General features: G+C 35.1%; 1 protein-coding gene across 7 annotated transcripts in view; it reads right to left on the bottom strand.

Annotated features, from left to right (window-relative positions):
* LOC106060634 (dynein axonemal heavy chain 1-like) overlaps window positions 1–24,604 on the bottom strand; it is a 91,158-nt gene that overhangs the window by 54,210 nt on the left and 12,344 nt on the right. For all 7 annotated transcript variants that reach the window (XM_056032385.1, XM_056032386.1, XM_056032390.1 and 4 more), the window contains 24 exons: window positions 22,042–22,267; window positions 21,830–21,949; window positions 21,617–21,699; window positions 20,851–20,992; window positions 20,420–20,575; window positions 19,924–20,122; window positions 19,113–19,225; window positions 18,783–18,923; window positions 17,192–17,404; window positions 16,390–16,554; window positions 15,450–15,677; window positions 14,457–14,636; window positions 13,900–14,078; window positions 13,408–13,530; window positions 12,068–12,184; window positions 8,007–8,097; window positions 7,706–7,803; window positions 7,148–7,253; window positions 6,603–6,716; window positions 3,095–3,244; window positions 2,850–2,936; window positions 2,314–2,420; window positions 1,641–1,720; window positions 976–1,067 (listed from right to left, as the gene is read on the bottom strand). In XM_056032385.1, the coding sequence (XP_055888360.1) occupies window positions 976–1,067; window positions 1,641–1,720; window positions 2,314–2,420; window positions 2,850–2,936; window positions 3,095–3,244; window positions 6,603–6,716; window positions 7,148–7,253; window positions 7,706–7,803; window positions 8,007–8,097; window positions 12,068–12,184; window positions 13,408–13,530; window positions 13,900–14,078; window positions 14,457–14,636; window positions 15,450–15,677; window positions 16,390–16,554; window positions 17,192–17,404; window positions 18,783–18,923; window positions 19,113–19,225; window positions 19,924–20,122; window positions 20,420–20,575; window positions 20,851–20,992; window positions 21,617–21,699; window positions 21,830–21,949; window positions 22,042–22,267 (3,310 nt within the window). The remainder of the gene's footprint in view (window positions 1–975; window positions 1,068–1,640; window positions 1,721–2,313; window positions 2,421–2,849; window positions 2,937–3,094; window positions 3,245–6,602; window positions 6,717–7,147; window positions 7,254–7,705; window positions 7,804–8,006; window positions 8,098–12,067; window positions 12,185–13,407; window positions 13,531–13,899; window positions 14,079–14,456; window positions 14,637–15,449; window positions 15,678–16,389; window positions 16,555–17,191; window positions 17,405–18,782; window positions 18,924–19,112; window positions 19,226–19,923; window positions 20,123–20,419; window positions 20,576–20,850; window positions 20,993–21,616; window positions 21,700–21,829; window positions 21,950–22,041; window positions 22,268–24,604) is intronic.

The raw sequence follows: 24,604 nt of genomic DNA, 5'->3' as shown, positions 1-24,604 counted from the left end.
AAATTATATCAAAGACAAATGACAGATAAGAATGGAGAAAGAAGGTTGACAGATCTTGTGTAGTGCCCCAACGGTGCAGCAGATCAAAGGATAGGTGCAAGTGAATGCAATGTTAAATGTGAACCTGGCCTAACTAGTTCCCCTTTCAGACCTTGTGGTCTATAGGGCAGATGATGTAAAGTTCATCTGTTTTTGTGGCCTACGGTTAACGAGGGTGTCATGTAGCCAGCACAACGACCAACCGCCTTTACTTTTCCCCAACTAATGTCAGGTAACCATTAGAGCTGGGTAGACTCAGAGGCGCCCAAGGATTCCGAAGTTGAATATCCCTGTCTTCACCAGGATTCGAACCCGGGACCCTCGGTTCTGAAGACAAGTGCTTTACCACTCAACTAACGCGCCTCTCGAAGTCTTATAAATAATTTAATTGTTTTGAAAAGGCTCAATCTCTTATTCGAATCCTCAAAAAAAAATTTAAAAATTCCAAAATAAAAAAAAAATGTTCAGGAAAATAAAGTTTATAAGATTACTATTTGTTTTAAGTTAGGTCTAACTTACAATGCATACTAATTAGCCTTTTCTCTTTAAAAAACTGCTTGCATAACTGATTTTAAAAATTAGATTTTTAGCTTTCAGGAAAAAAAAAGTAACCGTTGCATCAGAACTTTGAATGGTCTAAAATATTGTGATGTCGGATTTTCAATATATTTTCTAGTTTACGAGATCTAAACGGGACGGACAGACAGACATTTCACACAAAACTAATAGCGTCTTTTCCCCTTTCGGGGGCCGCTAAAAATGGTTTGAACTGTGGCATTATTTTTTTTCCTGACATTATATAAGTCTATATGTAGGCTATTGGCTTACTTCAGAAATGAAAAGTGGAATATCTGGTACAAGAGTTATTTATAGCAGTTATATTATAGGCCTGCAACAGAACAATTAGTGTGGCTTTAAATGTTTAAAAATAAATACCTCAGTTTTTCCACTTCCAGCAGGTCCAACTAACATAAGCCCATGTCTGACTACAGTGGTTTCATAGAGTTGAATACATTTGAGAATGAATTCTAAGGAATGTACATACATACAAATAGACATGCTCAAGTAATATCTTAAAAGTTGTATCGTATCAAATAATAAATCTAAAAGTTGAGCATAGATAGGTAGCACTAGCACAGTATTAGATAATAAATATTCATTTGGAATTGATTAACTGTTTTCCAAAACATTTTTTTTTCCTGAGATCTTTACTTTACTTTCTTTGAATTTTTTTTCCAGTTCTTAATTAATTTTCCTTTTAAAAAGTACTGTCATAAATATCTATATTGGTTTCTTGGCTGCAGAAGTGAAGATTTTTAGTTTCCATACTGTGACTGTTAAAATGGTTCTTTTTTTAAATATTTGTTCCAATCAGCTCCAAGTCAGCTCTACATATCATCAATTGGGGAGAGTTAAAACATTTAGTCATTACGCTGACCATAAGATAACCTTGTAAAATGTTGACCAAAGAAACAGATGAACTCTATACCTTCAAAAGAAACTATTTCTAATTAAAAATAATCATTATAAATAAGAAAATTATGTAACAATGACTTTCTAAAAGTCTAATAAATATCTCAGTAAATAAGTCACTAAGTTACCATCAACATCTTTTAGGCCTAACTTTACACAGTTGGACCTCAGTGAAGCATTAAGAATACCATAGTCAATTGGTTGCTCTCTGCCAACAAAAATTTAATAGACTCACCAAAAAGAAAGATCATAATAACTAAGCAACTAATCAACAGTAATAGATAAAGTCATAGTTATTATTATCATCACGCTTTGAAATAAAAAGATTTTTCTTGTCCTAAAGGCATACAAAAAAGGTGACACCAGTATCAGTGATGAACAGATTACCCTTAAAAAGTTATTTGCCAACTAAATGATCAACCATTATTACTCTCTTTCAAAATTTGATACTCCAGTAAAAATCCAATAGGACTTGAGCTTGGGCCATTTGGCTGAGCAAATAAATGTTCTAACAGCCAAAATTTATTTTAAACACAAATGTTTATTTTACATAACTAGCGTGCAATAGAACCATTCCTGTTGCAAATCTCCTAACTATTAAACAGCACTGTAGCATGACTGCCTGGCCATGTGGTATACACTTCGGACTGTCACCAAGACGTTCCTGAATTTGCACTGCTTTTACACCCCGCCGTGCTGCAGGTGTTAGAACTAAGTTGTAATAATCTTCCTTTCTGAAACTGAGTCATCTTTATTTGGTTTCATTACAGAAATATTAACTACCTTCGGCTCTTTACTTACTTAACATTAGGAAATAAATCAGATAAAATTCCATTGAATAACTTCAGATCATCAATAAGAAATTTGGGAACATTGACATCTTGGATGGCTCGCAAACAGATAAGTTGCTGAAGAAAAAAAAATGTTTGCACATAATATAAAAACCTGAGAATGTAAGAAAGAAATAAATAATATCACTAGTTGCAAGCATTTTTCTAATTTAAAATATTGTAGGAATTACTTTAACTCATTAAATACAGAAACCTGAAAAATTTAATGGAGGGAAAACCAATGAAAATAGGCTGATTGTTTGGGTATTTAAATTGATTAAGTTTGATTAAAACCCATTAGATTGATAGTGTTTAAAAAAATGTATTTTTCAACAGATAAGTATAATTATAAATGTAACATTGTCATTGAATATTGAGATTGATGCTATGCAAAAATAATGCATTCTTTTATAAATATAATTTCACAGTTGAATATCTAAATTCCATTCATGGCCATTTTGAAAATCTAACTTTCCATTCATGGCCATTTTGAAAAACAAGTGTTACCTCATCCATATCAGGATACATTCTTTTTAAATTTCCAGCAGCAGATATAACACTTTTGACAGCTCTCATCCCAAAGTCATAATGATCCTGAAAACAGATTGAGGATCAAGTACTGAGGTGATTATTATAAAAACCAAACAGTGTTTTTCTTTGGCATTGTCTATTACATGAAACAAAATTCTTCTTAATCACCCAATTATCTTTGTCATTGTAATAAGTTTTCAATTCTATATTTATAGTATTACCTGTGAACTAAGTTGCTCTGAAGACAATTTGAAAGTAGACACAATTTTTTGTGACAGATTTTTGGCCTCACTAAAGCCAAAAGAAAAAAGACTTATTTCTGCAATCAAAGCATAATCTGGCACCATCATGGCAACTGGTCTGAAAAGGGCCTAAAATGAAAATATAAAAGGTTTTCAATATTTCAAATCCTTTTTATGAATATTTTGCTTTTTTTTTAATTCTATTTAAAAACTGACTTTATGATAAAATTCTTTTATTACATTAACCGAAAGAATGAATGGGCCTGTCAAAAGCAGCATCAGGCCTTTGCTCTCTGCAATGGTCATGCCAGTATGTACAATCTGTTTGCATGCTCCCTAAAATCTGGTAATTTAATGGATATCTTTTGATCTAAGGTTCCCTTTATAGGCAAGTCTGTAACATCCCTTGTTCTGATTCCATTAGCAAACTCTATTAGGAGAATGTTTTTTTTTATTTTCTTTAATATGGTATAAAACAAAACTGTCTAAAGCCATCTCGGCGTTCCAGTACCACCTCATCGTGGTCGCGGGTGAACACTCTGCTCTCTGGGAGTGGCCAAGGGTACTGGTTGCTTGCCACTGATGAATGAGCAGCCGGCAAGTGTAAAAGGAACTCAAAGGGGTTATGTCCAGCCCCCCCCCCTGTGGGGCCCCGGGGCAACGGTTAGTAAGAGACTTACGGGTTCTCCGAAAAGCGGATAGCGCTGGAACCAACTCGAGGGTTGGTCGGGTTCTCCTGGGACTCGGCAGATTCGCAGGTCTCCCTTTGGGCAAAGACTGGACTGACTGGCGTGGCCTTCGCGAGCTGCGTCAGGCGGACCGGTCGGCGTCTACGAGCTAGGCTCTAACTAGCCCGTCCCCTGTGAGGTAGTAGAGGAACGCGCTTCCCAATAAGCAGTTTCGATACTGGGGATATCGAACAATCCTTACACAACCACTCCTCGTGACCAGTGGTGCGGAGTTCCCGCGCCCTAAGATCCCGGACCCTCTTGCAGGTCCTGTGTACACTACTTTCTAATCGGCAATAACTAAGGCCGCCAACAGCCTTCGACTTCTATGCAAACATGAATAATACACATCAAACCAGAAAACCCGGGTACGAGCAGACCCAAACAAGCTCCATCGCGAGGGTAGCGGGCGGCAGGCCCGACAACGCAAAATCCTCTACTACTCGCCCTGTGGTTCCGATCCGGCAGAACCTGTCGAACCATGAAAAATCAGCGAAGGTTCCCCTTCCCAGGACGAAGCCCTCTTCCCAGGCTACACTGCATTCGTTCTTCCCTTGGAAGAACGGTAGCCAAGGTGTGGCTAGCCAACCACACCAACCTGGTGATCATGTCCCGCACCAGGCCCAACCAACCATTACCACCAAAAAGGCCCAACCAACTACGACCAACGAAGCGAGGACCATCGGTCTTCCAAATCACCAACCATTACAACGGTTTGTCACTACCAGTCCAAAACCCTTAGGGAGCGACAAACTTAGCCAGATAAAAGTACTTCAGCTCAATATCTGTGGCCTAATACCCAAGATATTAGAGCTCACAAAACTCCTCCATGAGAGGGCAATAGACATTGCGCTATTGCAGGAGACTCTGGTAGGCAAGAAACGAAGTAGCCACATCAGCGGCTATACGGCTTATAAATGTAAATGCGATGAGTGCCGTGGAGTTATCACATATGTAAGAAAAGGCATGACAGTTTCTCAAAATCTTGGCCCTCAAAGCGGGCGAACCGACGCCATCTCGCTTGATATATTCAAAGCTGGTAGAAAACTTACGTCATTAACTGTTACAACCCGCCAAAACACGAAATTGCCATGAACCTCGGTGATAAGAATATTCTCACTAAAACTCTATTAGCTGGGGACCTAAATGCCAAGTCTCCTGCATGGGGCTATGACGCAACCAACTCCTCGGGCCAAAAAGTCCAAGAAATTTTCAACACTACGAACCTGTTCTGCATGCAGAATAAACACAGCCCACCAACCCTCCTACACACTGGCAACGGGTCTCGAGAGACGATTTAACTCTGATCTCCGCCGATCTAGAGGGGAAAACCACAATTAAAGTGCTTGAGGATGTTGGAAGCGATCATAGACCCAAAGAAATCACTATTGCCCTCTCAGAGGCCAGGGGTGTAGCCACTAAACAGCCCAAGAAATGGAGCTACACTAAGGCTGACTGGCCAGCTGTTGACTCCGCCCTGTCGAGTATCGCGATAAGGGACAGTCGACACAAAATACGGCGAAATCACTGAAGCGATTTTGGGTGCAGCTAGGAAGCATATCCCGCGGACCTATCCCGGCACGCGGCATAGACCCGCCTGGTCCCGAGAATTAGATCGAATAGTCAGGGCCAGGAAACGGGCGAGGCGCAGAGCACAAAAAAAGGGGACTCCTGAATGCCGCAGGGAGTTCAACGCATTATGTCGGAAGGCCAGCAAGGTGGCCCAACGTGTACGAGCAGACCACTGGAGGGATGCCTGTGCCGGCCTGGCGTCTTCTTCGTAATCTTAAGGCCAAAGATTCGGCGAGTACAGCAACCCCATTATTGTCACCCAGTGGGGATCGAGTGGCAAAAGATTAAAAAATGGCCGACTTGCTTAATAACTATTTCACTTCGATAAGCAAGTCCGAAAATAAGTCAGCCACGTCTATAGCCCTCAACAAGGAGCGTAAAAGACTCGAGAGGGAGTCGGATGGGTCGGAAGACCTGGACACTTTCAACGCGCCCTTCTGCCGTGCTGAGCTGGACAGAGCGATAGCTAAGTTCAAAAACAGAAAGGCTCCGGGGCCAGACAAGGTTACTCCTGAGATGGTAAAACACCTTGGGGGTATTGCGAAAGACAAGCTCCTTGAGTTTGCGAATCGGACCTGGGTAGAGTCTAAAAAGGTCGGAACAAACAACAATAGCGCAGTGGCGTACGGGACACTGCCCCATAGGTGCGTACTTCGCCCTGTTCCGGCCAAATTTTGATGCCCGTTGCCGACACTGTGGGGAATCAGAAGAGACGGTGGCGCACGTCTTGCAAGAGTGTCCGCAGCTCCGCGAGCTGCGGGAAGACGTATCCAGTGGTTCACTATGTTTGTATGGAAGCTATGAGGCACTACGCCAAACAGCAGAGTTCCTTACCAGGGCACTACGGGAGACCTAGGTCTCCCTGCCTTGTCACCAATTGGAGTTCATCTCTCAGGTCTAAAGCCATAGATTTCTGTGTGCTAGTAGTGTGTACCAACTAAGTAGATTGGCTCCAAAAACGTCTTCCTTTGAAACTTTCCATGAAAAACCCACAATGACAAGCAGACTACACATACGAAAGCCATTCAATATATGCTATTGGTGGATGACCAACTTTCACTGTCATTGGTCATAAAGCAGAATACAGACTACACAAGCCTTCTAGACTTAACAACTAACAAACCTGTGTTTGTTGAAGGTGAAGGAAAAGGTTAAGTACTAGAACAAATGGAAGATGGCTGTAATACCTTTAAGTTATCTGGGAGCTCTGTTCGACCAGCATAGCCTGGATTCATAGTTATAAAAACAGCACAGGACATTTTCAACACCAGCTCAACACCCTCAAATAAAAATGTATCCAGCTGTAACAGCACAAAGTGAGATGTTTGAAGAACAAATCTGTTACCACTCTTTCTATCATTCTAAGCAATGATAATTTAATATAACAAAAGTAATCCATGCAGACATATGAATTAGATTAAAATCAAAATAGAGTAGGTATTAAAAAGGGCATTTTAATATTTAATAATGTCCTCCAATAAAAAAAAAAGAAAAAAAAACACCAAAAGAACAAAAAAAAATGTAAGAATAAAAAATGTAAAAAAAAGAAAAGCATGAAAGAATGAACAAGTTTGGAGTTCAATACCAGAGACATTTTGACATATCAAAAAATAATAAAAAGATTTCCAAACTCTCTTAAATAAATATGTAACAAGATTGACAGTTTATGCAACAGATGTTTAAAAAATTGAAGCATGTCAGAAATAGTTATAAATTAAAATCAAGAGATTACCCTCAATTTCTGAGCAGTCTGGATAGTTTGTATTTGTTGGGCAACTACAGACAACACTTCAATATCAATACGATTAAACTCATCAAAACAAGCCCAGGCTCCACAGCTGAAACAAAAAGTTGCTTGTACTATATTTACCAAAGGTGCGGTGGCTGAATGGTAAAGCGCTTAGCTTCATAAATGGAGGGTCCTAGCTTCTAATTCTGCTGATGACTGGGATTTTTACTTTTGGGAATTTTAAGGCGCCTCTGAGTCCACCCAACTCTAATGGGCACCTTACATTAGTTTGGGAAAAGTAAAGGCCAGCTGGCCATATGACACCCTCATTAACCATGAGCCACAGATCAGATGAAATTTACATCATCCGCCCCATAGATCACAAATTCTGAAAGGGGGAACAGAAAACTATATTTACTACCCTTCTGCTGATTTCTCCAAAAGACTATGGTATCAGGTGTGGTTGCCTTTATTCAAAGTCATAAAATTGACATGCTTTTGTAATAAGATTTGTAATAATTCATTACAATAATTTGAAAATAAATTAGATTTATCAAATACCTTGCTAAACCTTTAAAAAATTTCCCCATGGCCAAATAGTCTAGCTGATCTGAGCAGTTGAATACAACACATTGGATTGCAAAGGCTTTACCTAAATCCTAAAGAAGAATAAACAAAAATATTCAATAGTAAAAAAAAATTGAAAGGAATTGGAAACAGAAAAAAAAAAATAGAACCAAAGAGCATGGAAAACATGACGATTTATTTTATCTGATACATTCCTTGGGAGTTGGAAAAAAAAACACTAATTTTTCATGTTTATAAGAATTTCACCTTCAAACTAATAATCTGTGTGAATTACCTTTGTAGTTTCAGTTTTGCCAGTTCCAGCAGGGCCTGCAGGGGCACCTCCAAAATTTAAATGAAGGGCTCCAGTTAATGTCAGATAGCATCTGCATAAAAAAAAATATTCAGGTTTAGTTTTAGCCCTTCAGCACTAGATGGCCATGTCACACCAATAAGAAAGAAAGTCAAACCAATAAGAAAGAAAGTCACACCAATAAGAAAGAAAGTCACACCAATAAGAAAGAAAGTCACACCAATAAGAAAGAAAGTCACACCAATAAGAAAGAAAGTCACACCATTAAGAAAGTCACACCATTAAGAAAGTTACACCAATAAGAAAGAAAGTCACACCAATAAGAAAGAAAGTCACACCATTAAGAAAGTTACACCTATAAGAAAGTTACACCAATAAGAAAGTCACACCATTAAGAAAGAAAGTTACCCCAATAAGAAAGTCACACCAATAAGAAAGAAAGTCACACCATTAAGAAAGTCACACCAATAAGAAAGAAAGTCACACCATTAAGAAAGTTACACCAATAAGAAAGAAAGTCACACCATTAAGAAAGAAAGTTACACCAATAAGAAAGAAAGTCACACCAATAAGAAAGTCACACCAATAAGAAAGAAAGTCACACCAATAAGAAAGAAAGTCACACCAATAAGAAAGAAAGTTACACCAATAAGAAAGAAAGTCACACCAATAAGAAAGTCACACCAATAAGAAAGAAAGTCACACCAATAAGAAAGAAAGTCACACCAATAAGAAAGAAAGTCACACCAATAAGAAAAAAAAAGTCACACCAATAAGAAAGAAAGTCACACCAATAAGAAAGAAAGTTACACCAATAACAATGAGATAGTTACACCAATAAGAAAGTCACACCAATAAGAAAGAAAGTTACACCAATAAGAAAGAAAGTCACACCAATAAGAAAGAAAGTCACACAAAACGAAAGAAAGTCACACCAATAAGAAAGTTACACCAATAAGAAAGTCACACCAATAAGAAAGAAAGTCACACCAATAAGAAAGTTACACCAATAAGAAAGAAAGTCACACAAAACGAAAGAAAGTCACACCAATAAGAAAGAAAGTCACACCAATAAGAAAGTTACACCAATAAGAAAGTCACACCAATAAGAAAGTTACACCAATAAGAAAGTCACACCAATAAGAAAGAAAGTCACACCAATAAGAAAGTCACACCAATAAGAAAGAAAGTTACACCACTAAGAAAGTTACACCAATAAGAAAGTTACACCAATAAGAAAGTCACACCATTAAGAAAGAAAGTTACCCCAATAAGAAAGTCACACCAATAAGAAAGAAAGTCACACCAATAAGAAAGTCACACCATTAAGAAAGAAAGTCACACCAATAAGAAAAAAGTCACACCATTAAGAAAGAAAGTTACCCCAATAAGAAAGAAAGTTACACCAATAAGAAATTCACACCAATTAGAAAGAAAGTTACACCAATAAGAAAGTCACACCATTAAGAAAGAAAGTTACCCCAATAAGAAAGAAAGTTACACCAATAAGAAATTCACACCAATAAGAAAGAAAGTTACACCAATAAGAAAGAAAGTCACACCAATAAGAAAGAAAGTCACACCAATAAGAAAGAAAGTCACACCAATGAGAAAGAAAGTCACACCAATAAGAAAGAAAGTCAAACCAATAAGAAAGAAAGTCAGACCAATAAGAAAGTCAGACCAATAAGAAAGAAAGTTACACCAATAAGAAAGAAAGCCGCACCAATAAGAAAGAAAGTTACACCAATAAGAAAGTCACACCAATAAGAAAGAAAGTCACACAAAATGAAAGAAAGTCACACCAATAAGAAAGAAAGTCACACCAATAAGAAAGAAAGCCATACCAATAAGAAAGAAAATCACACCAATAAGAAAGAAAGTTACACCAATAAGAGAGAAAGTCACACCAATAAGAAAGAAAGTCACACCAATAAGAGAGAAAGTCACACCAATAAGAAAGAAAGCCACACCAATAAGAAAGAAAGTCACACCAATAAGAAAGTTACACCAATAAGAAATTCACACCAATAAGAAATTCACACCAATAAGAAAGAAAGTTACACCAATAAGAAAGTCACACCAATAAGAAAGTCACACCAATAAGAAAGTCACACCAATAAGAAAAAAAGTCACACCAATAAGAAAGAAAGTCACACCAATAAGAAAGAAAGTCACACCAATAAGAAAGAAAGTTACACCAATAAGAAAGAAAGTTACACCAATAAGAAAGAAAGTCACACCAATAAGAAAGAAAGTCACACCAATAAGAAAGAAAGTCACAACAATAAGAAAGTCACACCAATAAGAAAGTCACACCAATAAGAAAGAAAGTCACACCAATAAGAAAGAAAATCACACCAATAAGAAAGAAAGCCACACCAATAAGAAAGAAAGCCACACCAATAAGAAAGAAAGTCACACCAATAAGAAAGAAAGTTACACCAATAAGAAAGAAAGTCACACCAATAAGAAAGAAAGTCACACCAATAAGAAAAAAAGCCACACAAATAAGAAAGAAAGTCACACCAATAAGAAAGTTACACCAATAAGAAAGTTACACCAATAAGAAAGTTACACCAATAAGAAAGTCACACCAATAAGAAAGAAAGTCACACCAATAAGAAAGAAAGTTACACCAATAAGAAAGTTACACCAATAAGAAAGTCACACCAATAAGAAAGTTACACCAATAAGAAAGTCATACCAATAAGAAAGTCACACCAATAAGAAAGAAAGTCACACCAATAAGAAAGTTACACCAATAAGAAAGTCACACCAATAAGAAAGTTACACCAATAAGAAAGTCACACCAATAAGAAAGAAAGTCACACCAATAAGAAAGTCACACCAATAAGAAAGTTACACCAATAAGAAAGTCACACCAATAAGAAAGAAAGTCACACCAATAAGAAAGTCACACCAATAAGAAAGTTACACCAATAAGAAAGTCACACCAATAAGAAAGTTACACCAATAAGAAAGTCACACCAATAAGAAAGAAAGTCACACCAATAAGAAAGTCACACCAATAAGAAAGAAATAAGAAAGTTACACCAATAAGAAAGTCACACCAATAAGAAAGTTACACCAATAAGAAAGTCACACCAATAAGAAAGAAAGTCACACCAATAAGAAAGTCACACCAATAAGAAAGAAAGTCACACCAATAAGAAAGAAAGTCACACCAATAAGAAAGAAATTCACACCAATAAGAAAGAAAGTCACACCAATAAGAAAGTCACACCAATAAGAAAGTCACACCAATAAGAAAGAAAGTCACACCAATAAGAAAGAAAGTCACACCAATAAGAAAGAAAGTCACACCAATAAGAAAGAAAGTCACACCAATAAGAAAGAAAGTCACACCAATAAGAAAGTCACACCAATAAGAAAGTCACACCAATAAGAAAGAAAGTCACACCAATAAGAAAGTCACACCAATAAGAAAGCAAGTCACACCAATAAGAAAGAAAGTCACACCAATAAGAAAGTCACACCAATAAGAAAGTTACACCAATAAGAAAGTCACACCAATAAGAAAGTTACACCAATAAGAAAGTCACACCAATAAGAAAGAAAGTCACACCAATAAGAAAGTTACACCAATAAGAAAGTCACACCAATAAGAAAGAAAGTCACACCAATAAGAAAGTTACACCAATAAGAAAGTCACACCAATAAGAAAGAAAGTCACACCAATAAGAAAGTCACACCAATAAGAAAGAAAGTCACACCAATAAGAAAGTTACACCAATAAGAAAGTCACACCAATAAGAAAGAAAGTCACACCAATAAGAAAGTTACACCAATAAGAAAGTCACACCAATAAGAAAGAAAGTCACACCAATAAGAAAGTTACACCAAAAAGAAAGAAAACAGAAACAGATTGAAACTTAGGCAGACAAATAAAGAAGAACAACAAAAAGAAACAGTTTTGTTAGACATGAAAATGAATAGAGAAACCATTTGAGATCAAAATGACCCTAACCCTAATTCCTCTATAGGCCTACAAAACTGTATTTATGAGGTGCACATCTTACCTGTCTGTCAGTGGAGTGATGACAAGTCGTGGAGTGTTACCCAAATATTCATAACCATAAGGAAACTGGGCATTGACTGCTCTCTGATACAAGTTCTCATCTTCCATCCAGTAGTATCTAGTGCAATGTAAGCAGATGTTCAATCACAATGTAATTATCCAATGTAAGCAGATGTTCTATCACAATGGAAGTATCAAATGTAAGCAGATGTTCTATCAAGTGTTAGAATAATCCTCTCTCAATTACTTTTCATAAAAGCGAACTAATGGATAACATCTTTCCACATGTACCTTTGCTAGAGATTTACATTGTACTATTCTAAACAGGTCTACCTTACTCTGTCCAAACTGACACATAGGTTTTACAAACTACGGAGTGCAGTATGGTAAATGTGAAATTTTACTGAAGATACCCAAGGCTTATGCTATCCCTAAATTAAGTCCATCAGTTCTTTTCAGAGAGCTAGCTGAATAGCAGAAAATACTCCAGAAAAAAATGTTTATAGAGCACTGATATTCACTATGACTTCATTTTCTTTTTTATAATATAGTGAAAAGGGATTGTTTAGGCATAAAGATTTGAACTGTCAACCTCCATGCCTTAGTCCTATCAGTTGTAGATGTGAAGACTTCCATATATTTATCCCTAACTCTCTCAACCTAATTCATGACTTCACTAAAAGGTAATCCAATATCCCTACCAGCAACAACAAGTTATTACCTAAAAGGCTGAGCTCAAAGGATGCAAGCACCTAATGCTAACTTACAAACTTAATTCTGTCATGAATAAAAAGTAATTGAATATGACAATATCAGGATATCAACAAACTTCAATTAGACTTGAGTGTTTCTTATTAATAACTTAATAAAAGTGTAAACTAAATTTTAAAAATTTAGGGAGTCATACATTTTAACGACTTAGCATACTGGGGGGGTATTATCTATTTTTATTTATTATTATTATTAATTATTTTTTAATGAAAACTAAATGTGTATCACTTTATTATAGTTTTTTTTATTTTTCAAACAAACAGGCCCATAGCACCAGTGGATAACCCCCAACCGGGAAAATTTGTATTTTTTAGGGTTTTTAATATTTTATAGGTATTAAAAGTATATATTTTTTTAAACTAGATGTATCTTTCTATTTCTTAAAGTTGTTTATTCATTAATTAGTATTAGATCTTAAATTTTCAAAATTTTTATTTTTTTAAGAATTTTTTTATTCAGAGTTCTTCATTGCTCAAGGATTTTTAAACCTAAAAATGGGAGCTGTTGGGTTAATAAGCTAAACTTTTGCTCAACAGTAGATAAAATGTTAGCTTTCAGCCAAGTGTTCACCTTAATTGACTAATCCATTCAAAGGCATTTGGATCATTAACATTTTCCTGAACCATCTTGTCTATGACATCACGAGAATGAACTTCAATGACGATCAAAGCAGAGAGAGTCATACGACCAATACTGGCAAATAAAAAATTTTATTCTACAAATACATGTACATTTTACAAGGTTTTCTTATACTAAAGAAAAAAAATTTGAATATAATTATTCAACTTAAAGTTTCAAATAATTGAAGATTTTTAGTAGATTTTGCAAGTGCTTTTAGAACAATATGGAGTGCACAAATTCATTGAGATTTAGAAAACACAGACCAATTAGCTTCTTGAGGATAGAATTTTTAAAAAATGGAGGGAGAGCACATGTTTATAAGATTTAGCTATTTAAAACCACCTTTTCAATTTGTATATGTTTTAAAAGTTTATGATGATTGCATTTAAAGCACATAAAAACAACATAAAGATAATTTGACTCAATGTACCAAAACCTCACTTAGATATATCCATGCGAACTAGTTTTCTCAAACCTTCAAGTTGCTGCAACATTTGCTGATAATATGAAGCCAAAGCTTTCTCTTCTAGATACTTCTGTACTTCTGAACTCCAATAGGTCTGGCAAATAGCTATAACTACCTGGCCTGGCCATTGTAAAACAAACTTTGTTCTTTGTGTCTAAGGACAATCAAAATATTGAAAGAAACATGAAACATGGAATACAACATCAAATGTAGAAATTTGGTTATAATAAGGTGACTGATTACCAGCATAACACACACTCTTGAGGGTAGTACAACCTTTATAGTATACATTAGTAAAGGAGTATGACCAAAGTGCTACAAATAGAAAAGGAAACAAAAACAATTAATCACTGAAATAAAATTGTGTTTGTCTTGTGTCTTTCTCAGAACTATGCAAACCATGTTGATCTATTGTAGAGATCAAAAACTAAAACAGCCTCCCCTTACATCCAGAGCTCATTCACTGCTTCAGTATTTTGAGTAAGACTAAAAATAAACAATACAAAATTATTTTTTGTTGAATGTGACTCACTTCTTGATAATCTGGAATAGCATTTCTGATGACTTGTCTGACAGTTGCCTTCATGATTCTCTCTATCTCCACCATCCAGTCCTCCACATTGCCGATGGGGTAAAGTTCTTCACAAAGCTCCACACATTCTCCTTCCCCAGAGAACATCTTGGAGATCTTCATATCTTCTTCAAACTTGAGCTGTCAGCAGCAAAACAACAATAAAAACAACAAAGTCCCTTTATAGTTGGCTCCACTTACAGTACTAAAACACATACATATAATACATTATTTTATTGCCAATATGCTAATGTAACTGTTAGTAGAAACATGTTGAATTTAATGTTTGTAGAAGATATAATATAAGAACCAGTTTGAAGTAAACTTGTGAATACTGAGAGAGTGACTTTGTATAAATGTTTTGGTGAGGAGATGAAATAGCTTAAGTGTTATGAGAATTGACCTTATTACATAGCTTTATTAAATAGTAATTCCTCTGAACTCAATCTGCCATTCTGTTATGTCAGAATCAGAAAATTCCCATAGATACTGAGATTTAATAAAAAAAAGGTTTAGAACCAAGTTATTTGGGACTATTAGATAAATCATGTATCACTTAGTTACCTTAAACTATCCATTCCATAGTTACATGTTTTTTTCTATATTATTCTATATTATATATATTCATATAGTCACACCTAACTGAAATATATTCCTATAGAACCTAACTGAAATCTATTCCTATAGAACCTAACTGAAGTTTGGATCGTTAAAAACACTGAACTAGGCATTACAATTATTTTCCTTTTTTAAATATTCTGTCCCCAAATGTTAACATTCCTAAATTAAAACACAAAAGTTGCAACATAATTGACAATAAAATAAATTAATATTATTTTGATTAACCAAAATTTTTCTTTTTTATTCACATTTAAATTTTTTAGAAAGATTTCAATGCAAACTTTTTTAGTTGTTTGAGTCATTGTTGTTTTTTAGAGTTAATTACGTACTTACAGAGGCTATATTCTCAAAGCATTTACGCAAATGAGGCTGAACTGCTCTAGGATCTTTGGTCTGAGACAAAATCTCCAAAAGTTCATCATCAGACAAGAAATAAAAGCGTGGGAAATGACCTCTTTTAGTTTCCAGGTAATCACTCAAGCCTTTAGAAACATGATCTAGGAGTTCACTGCATTTCTTAAGATCTGTCAGCATATTTTCATCTGGACAGATTATAATAACCTGAAGAAAATGAATGAGTAAGTATTGCTATCATCTGGACAGATTATAATAACCTGAAGAACATGAATGAGTACATATTGCTAAGTGTGCATGAATTATCATGCATATTTTCATCAGGACAGACCTTAAGTGTATTGAAGCTTTCAATGGCATGGATCTTAAATGGCTTCAGACAACCAGTCCAACTCCTAGCCTTTAGAAGTAGCTCAGATATTGGGTCTGGCAGAACTGTTATCATTGACAGGAGAGAGGGCAAAGACAAACAACCGGTACTTAAACCAGTAAGCTTCATGCACGAAGGGCTCTTTAGCCTCAGCTGGCTACCCACCTAAGAAATGGTGAACTCTGAATCAAGACCTCTGCTGCATTGGAGCTAAACCCAAACCTGAGAAAGGGCACAAAAAAAATATCAGGAACCAGTGACTCATAGGCATATTACAGTACTACATCCTGGCATAATCTGCCAGAACTGTATCAGCACCTGCCATTCCTTTGGACACACCAGCTGTGTGGGGAGAGGAAAACTACTGTGGGTAACAATAACTGATGCCCAGGCTTTCATCTCATTTCTACGAGCTGATCCATATTGGCTTGGCAATTTAAGGTGGTCATATTAGAATATTGAACATATTGCCATGTAAAACATTATTTTAATAATGATTAACATGAATTATTTATGAGATGAAGAAAAAGTATTAATAAGACATCTCACGTGAGATTCAGCTTTCACCATACGCATCAGTTTTCTCCAGACTCTTTCCATTGTGTTGTATCTTTTGCTTTCAGTTGGCAGTTGCTTAGTAATGTCATCAGAACTGAAAATTGGCTCCAGGTAAAGCCAAGATCTCTGAACATTCATCCAGGCATCAAGAACATCCTAAATAAAGACAAGACGTAACTAAGCATCAAGAAATACCAGGCAAGAGATAGAGATAGCACTACAACTATCTATGACATCATAGATAAAAGATAGAGATAGCACTACATCTATCTATGACATCTAGTACAATGACCGTACCGAAACAAACTACAACTACAAACAGCTAAGCATTTTAAACATCTCAAGCAGAGATCACAGCTGAAGCAAGAAGTATACAGACATTTCACCAAGCAACAAGTTAAGCTTTAAGAGAAAGAATAAAGGCTGGACAGATGTAAGTAAATTTATAATTAATACTCCAATGGTGGACAGACCTGAGTAAGCTTCTAATAAATATTCTAATGGTGGACAGATCTAAGTAAGCTTCTAATAAATATGCTAATGGTGGACAGACCTGAGTAAGCTTCTAATAAATATTCTAATGGTGGACAGACCTGAGTAAGCTTCTAATAAATATGCTAATGGTGGACAGACCTAAGTAAATTTCTAATTAATACTCCAATGGTGGACAGACCTGAGTAAGCTTCTAATAAATATTCTAATGGTGGACAGATCTAAGTAAGCTTCTAATAAATATGCTAATGGTGGACAGACCTGAGTAAGCTTCTAATAAATATTCTAATGGTGGACAGACCTGAGTAAGCTTCAGTTTTTGTTCCCACAAGTTTATACGCTCCTCAAACTCCTTCTTGTAGGGTGAGAAAGCCATTGCCTGAGTCATGACAATGTGGTCATCCAACTGCTGAGATATCTCATCTGATGCCTTGAGCATGAATGTCCCACTGTTTTTATAGGGCTGGACATCAAACTCAACATTCTCCCAGTCAGCTTCCATTTTATTTAATGCCTGTGTAGAGATTCAGTGACAGCAGTATTACTACAGCTTGATTTGTAAAGAACCTTTCTCCATGGATTTATTTTGATATAAGTATTCACTTGTCAGTTTTCTGTAGTGCAAAAGTAATAGAAGTGAAGCACTGTTATGGCAACGTGACTTGGAAGCAGCTGCCATGCAGATGGGGAAGACATGGGGACAGTTGGAGAGACTCACCCAGATGGAAAGATGACTGCTAATTGCTGTAATGCCATCAGAGAGATTGTGACTAAATAAAGGATGAGAGTAAAATACACTTCCTATGTCTCAATGACTTTATCAATCACCTTATCAATGACTTTATCAATCACCTTAGCTTAGTAAATGGCTCATATCTCCTTTTAGGCATGAATACATTTAATCTGGATCTCTAGGCTGTATAGTATGTCAAATATTATTAGAAAATGGCACCACTGTTTTGTATTATTGTATACAACTTACTTGATGGATAAGCTTTAAGGTGCTAATGCTTCAAAAGTAAAATATGAGGAATAATCAGAAAAGATCCTTGGATGGCTGCCTGGTCGTGAGGTTTGCGCGCTGGACTGTCGTTCGGATTTATCGATGGTTGAGGGTTCAAATCCTGCCCGCTCCCATCCCCCGTCGTCCTGCGGGAGGTTTGGACTAGGAAGTAAACTATCTTCAACTCTGAAGGAACATCCGAAACTTGTAAAACATTTTACAAACAAACAAACATTTTACAGAGTGTTAGAATAACATAAAATAAAATTCCACCAAACAGCAACTGAGTTGATGTCACATATATACAGAGTAATTAAAAAGGAATGTGCCAAAATTATCACGCATTTATTCATTTCAAAAGCATTGCAATGGACTGTATTAGTGGTCATTTCATATAGGAATTATCCTTGTTTAACTGGGTGTCAATTATAACGTTCCATTTCAATTTTGACTTTGTAGGAAAATCGACCTCACTGTGAAGGTATGTTAATGACAAATGTTTTGTTCCACCGTTGCCAGTAAATATTATAGACATGAAAGATCGAATAACAGCTGCTATCAACACAGTGGACGAGGACATCCTGAAGTGTGTTTGGGAGATTTTTCATATTTGATATTGTTCATGCCGCCAGTGGTATTTTTGAGCACTTGTAAACCATGCAATAAAAATTTATATGCAACACTTGTGTCCAGCTAGGTATCAATTTTTTTTCCCTTTTAGCACAATGGTTTTGGCAGATTCTCTTTTTAATCACCTTAATTATTAGAATACTTAATCATTCCAGCAAGACTGACCGCTTATGTTAAGAAAGTAATTTATAAAGCTTTATAGATTATTTATATGTAACATTACTCCCAGTTTGTACTTGTTAAAATGTCTGTATCTTACCAGTTCAATGCCATATTCTTTGGCAGCTATTTCAGAAACTCTGGAGATGACATCAATGTGATCATCTAGTTTCAGGTCAAGGACTTTAGTAAAAGTCAAGTTCGGACTTGGTTTTAGTTTCATACCGATTTCTTCCGAGAGCTGGATACAACAGAAAAAAAGTGCACCATTGAAATATTTGACAACACATGCTAAAATGTAAATTATAAAATGAAAAAAAAAAATTCTAAAGATTTAAATTGTGTCGAATGATTGCATTAGCGTTGCAAAATAGTTGAAAACATGACTTAGTGAAAAGTCAACAGTCTACAATTACAGTGTATATCTTACTATGTCCCAATGTCGCTGTCTAAGTCCAGGATTTGTCAACCCTTGAATCAGAGGCACATAGGGCTTGAAATCTTCAATGTTACTTTTGATATTGTTGGCCACTTCTTGGACAGCTAAAAAAAAAATTTTTTTTTTTCAGTCAAATGTTTTTTTTTGTTTGTTTTTTTGTACTTTCCCTGCATTTAACAAAATTATCTGTCAACCAATATAATGTTTAAAAATATTTCTTTATTCTTTTGATATCTCCATGAGAAATTTATTATATTAATTGGTTGGTCCATGGAAGTAAATTAAAATGAAACCATGAAAAAATAAATATTTTAAATAAAGATTCCCCATTTTATGACAAAAGATAATCTAAAGTCCTACCATGTTACATAAATTACATATCAGTAGTACAACATGGCCTAAATTGTGCAGATGTGCCATAAAATTAAATCCTATCATGCTGGGTAAATTAACTATCTCTGGTCTGATCAAACTACTTAAAATACAGCAAAGATCCTATCATGTTAGCTAAATCTACATAATGTAGGCCTATAAGTGATCCTATTGTAATACTTAAGGCATTTCTCATAGGTCTAATAATAATAAATTACATATTTTAAAGCTTCCAATAGTTTATTGATGTGTATATTGTAAATGACCCAGCAGTCATAAAATTGTGAATTTTTTAGCTTTTGAGCCTTTTTGATCAAGAAAACAATGACAAATCTGAATGGTTAATAAAAGCTACAGCTTTAGAATAAGATTATTGAACTTTTAAGTCAAATTGACTTGAACTAGATTGTATTGTTGCTACTCTACTAGCCTGGAATGTTGCTGAAATATCTGACAGACTTCTGCATGGTTTTCCATGACTCAGTTACTGTTCTTTCCAGTTCTTCAGCATTGATAGAGCTCATGGGATCAGTTAGCCAACTCTCATGCCATCGAACCCATTCAGATGTTGTGATCCAGAGTTTTCTAAACGGTTCAAACTCTTTCATTATTTTACCTATCCGGCTGTACTGGAAGTAAAAGAAACTATTTTTACTTCAACTAACAATTCAACAGATTAGTTTAATGAAGATAAATGTAGCATTTTAGAACAGATTAAATTTAAGGAAAGCAAATGTAACGTTATGCTTATATTTAGTTTTTGTCTAACTATTAAGATATGTTTGATCTTTATGTACCATACAGATTATAATGTGTTCATAATACAGCTGGGAAAAAAAAGTTTTTTAGAAGTTTACAAAACATGAATCATTCTTAAGCTGACAGCTCTAAAGTAAAAGTTTGCCAAAGATACAAGAGCTATTTACATTCGTTGGTTTGAGTTTAAACAGTTTCTCTCTACTGTTATAAAGCTGGGCCAGGTCCTGACAATCTCTTAGGTTCTTGTACATTCTTCTCATCTCATTAGCATACTCATGAGCTTTGTCGATCTCAGAGTGCTCAGCCATAGCTGCCACAATGATCTGTTTGAAAATAATAACTATGACAAATGTCCCATTTCTGAAATGACTATAGCTAGTAGGATTTACACATTGTTCATATTTGAAGATATATTGTACAAGAAAGACCAACATTTGATTTATTTAATCATAACTGATCTGTTACGTAACTCATGAGGTTAGAAAATGCTAGATAATGTTTAACATAATTTAAGTTGTTTTCATTTCATTATGTGGCTACTACAGCAAAATATTTATTAAATTTGTAAAGAAGAAACTTCTGCCCAAAGTGTGCTAACCTGGTTTGTATCTAAACGCTCATTGAGTGTAATAGTATCCGATTCTAACTGTCTGAAATATTTATCTTCATCTTCTTCTAGTGCTTCCATCTTTTTTTCACACATCTGCTCAATTCTTAGTGGCCAGCCAATCATTAATATTCTAGAGATTTGAAGATGAGTAAAGATGTATATAATATTATATGCTATTTCAATGTTTTTCCCAATACTGTGACCTATCACAAATCTATATATCTTTATGGACTATTAAGATTTGTTTGTTTAGTAGATATTATAAAACAAGATGATTTATTATACTAATAATTATATGTTGTACGTATAAAAATTATTTACAACTGGTAAAGCACTTGGCTTCCTAATAAGGTTTCTCAGGTTTGAATAACACTGAAAACTGGGATTCTGAATAACCAGATTTTTAAGCTCAGAGTCCACCCAAATCTAATGGGTACCTGACATTAGTTGGGGAGAAAAAAGGGCAATTTGTCATTGTGCTGGCCAAATGACATCATCATTAACCAAAGACCAAAGAAACATCATCTGCTCATAGGTGGCAACATCTATAAGAAGTACTTTACTTTTTTGTTGCATCCTCTTTAACAGTATATGTTGCTTACATCTTCATTTAGCTCAATTATTACAACATATGTTGCTGAACTCCCAAACCTGATTTTAAAAAGAGCAATTTAAAATAATCAAGTATGAAATCATCATTAGAAGTATTTGAGCAACTTTTGAGGATCAGTTTACAACAAACATAGTTACATACTTTGTTTGGAAATCTTCATCAGTTGGGTTATAATTGTAGTCATCAAGGATCTCATACTGGGACATTACAATGGACATATTTTCCTGCCCAAAACAAATATAAAAAGATGTTCACAACAGCAGTTGAATTGTTATGTTGGCCTAATAATAAAAAGGACACATTATGATGCAGACAAAAAGAATAAAGACATTAAAAGACACTGATTTATCTTACACGAAGCTTGTCAAGCTTGGCAGGCACTTCACTGATCCATTCACGGAGACTAAACAGGTCTTCAATGCATGCAGGGACATCTGTAATCCTAGACAACATGTCCTTAAACTCTGTGATTAGCTGAAAACAGATATGGTACCTTTTTTTTTCAAAAAGTAACCTGCAGAGATTGAATGAAGTATGATGATATTTACATCCTATACATTACTTACATCATCTGCCATTTTTCTTAATCTTTTGGCAATGATGGCCAGTATGGAGGAGGCCAATTCTAATCTTTTAGAACTCAGTAGGTCTCTGACACCTTCTACATTCAGAAGATAAGGTCCTATGACAATATTGTAGGGTAAAATTCTCAATATTGTTTCTTTTTCCCTCAGATGCTTCTGGGCTTCTTTATCCATTTCTTTATTTGTATGATTTTCTTCCTCATATGCTCTGAAAATAATATCAGAAAATGTTGATTGATGAATCACCCAGTTACAAGTCAGCAAAAACCATCCATACAAATGAACAAAATGAAATAAAACAGGAACAAAGTGTGGGCCAAGCCTATAAATGAGATATTAAACGTAAATATTGTACATTTAACACATATAATTTATAGCCTTAATGTTAAAGCCTAATAACAAATGTGAATAGCATGATTAGTGTGGGTTAAAGCAAATTCAATGTCACTTGATTTTTTTTTGGTATATAAGCAACTGAATCATAGCATAAATGTTATTGTGGTCTCTTTTTGGTGTTTGTTTAAAACAACAGTTTTTGATCACTGATCTTGGATATGTAGAACAGGATAGTTTTAAAATGAAAGTGACTCAAAAGTGTTCACGGCGTGTTCATTTTTTTATTCATGCTAAAAAGTTAAAAGAACACAAAGTGATGAAAGCAATTGTTTACATTACTCTTTTAAAACTATCTTCTTCTTATATAATACAGACGTTACTTCAAAAAAGAAGATGATTACGTCCTACGCGTCATGCATTTAGTCATGCATATTAACCAATGACTTAAATTCTGCCAAGTCACTGGTTTTCCTGGCTAGCTCAGGCAACCCATTCCATGCTCTAATAGCACTAGGGAAGAAGGAGTATTTGTACAAATTTGTCCTAGCATATGGGACGAGGAATGTGCCTTTATCTTTGTGTCTTTCAGAGTATTTTATTAAATTTTGTTTTTGTATTTGAAGATTATGGTTCAGTGTTTTATGTATGATTGCTACTTTACTTTTGAGCCTTCTGTCCTGAAGGCTTTCTAAATTTAGTGATTTTACTAAAGGTGTTACTCTAGTCAAATGTGAATATTCGTTTGTTATGAATCGCACTGCTCTATTTTGTGTCTGTTCTAGTTTCTTAATGTTTTCTTGAGTTGAGGGGTCCCAAACAGAGGATGCATATTCTATTATTGGCCTAACCAAGGTTAAATAACATTTTAGTTTTATGTTCTTATTTGATTTATAGAAATTTCTTTTAATAAATCCTAATGCTTTGTTTGATTTTTTTGTAGTTTCATCAATATGTGGATTCCATGACAGTTTTTCATTTATTATAACACCTAGGTATTTTGCGTTTTTAGTCTGTGTTACTGGTTTGCCATGAATAAGATAAGTGGAATTAATTTGTTTTAGTTTTTTTGTTACTCTTAACAACTGACATTTTTCTGGGTGGAAAGACATGCTCCAATTTGATTCCCATTTCTGTAATTCATCTAATTCTCTTTGTAAAATATCTGTGTCTTGTGTTGTTTTTATTGTTCTATATATTATGCAATCGTCTGCAAATAATCTGACTTTTGTTCCTGAACTAATGCAATTTGGTAAATCATTTATATAAATTAAAAATAGTAGTGGACCCAAGACTGTTCCTTGAGGTACACCTGAGTTTACTGTTATCGGTGTTGATTTAGAGCCATTTATTATTACAGTTTGTTCTCTCCCTATCAGAAAGTCTTTAATCCACTGATGCAGTGGACCATTAATGCCGAAATATTTTAATTTTTTAAGCAAACTATGGTGGTGAACTTTGTCAAAAGCCTTAGAAAAATCTAGTAAGATAGCATCTATTTGTTCACTATTATCTAAACCTTTTGAAAAATCATCAATTAGTCCTATTAGTTGTGTTTCACATGATCTATATTTCCTAAAGCCATGTTGGTATGGTGTGAGGACATTATGTTTGTCTAAGTGGTTTATGATGTTGCTACATATTATGTGTTCTAGGATTTTACATGTGATGCTGGTAAGTGATACTGGTCTGTAGTTTCCTGGGTCAGATTTTTCTCCTTTTTTAAATAGGGGGGTGACATTAGCTTCTTTCCAGTCCTTTGGTACTCTGCCCTGGTTAAGTGAAGCCTGAAAGAGTATTTTGAACACTGGGGCTAGCTCATTACTTAGTTCTTTGAGTAATCTAGCTGGAATACCATCAGGTCCAGAAGCTTTATTTGGTTTGGTGTTGGCTAATAGTTTTTGAATTCCATTTTCTTGTACTACTATATCTTCTATGTTGTCTACTTGGTTCAAATTCAGTAATATGTCTTTGTTTCCTGGGGCTGAGAATGCTGATGCAAAGTATTTGTTTAGAATGTTTGCTTTAGTTTCATTATCATTATGTATTATGTTATGTTCATCTTTTAATGGTGCTACGCCTGTTGTTTCCATTTTCTTAGACTTAATGTATGACCATAGGTTTTTGTTGTTGTCTTTAGATATTACATTGTTTATGTATTCACTCTGCAGCTGTCTGCTTACTTTTTGGGTTAAGTGTTTAATTTTTATAT

This window comes from Biomphalaria glabrata, chromosome 6 (assembly GCF_947242115.1).
Source record: "Biomphalaria glabrata chromosome 6, xgBioGlab47.1, whole genome shotgun sequence".
Classification (NCBI taxonomy): domain Eukaryota; kingdom Metazoa; phylum Mollusca; class Gastropoda; family Planorbidae; genus Biomphalaria; species Biomphalaria glabrata.
Note: the sequence above shows the minus strand (reverse complement) of the source record. Positions and strands in the feature narration are given on the sequence as shown.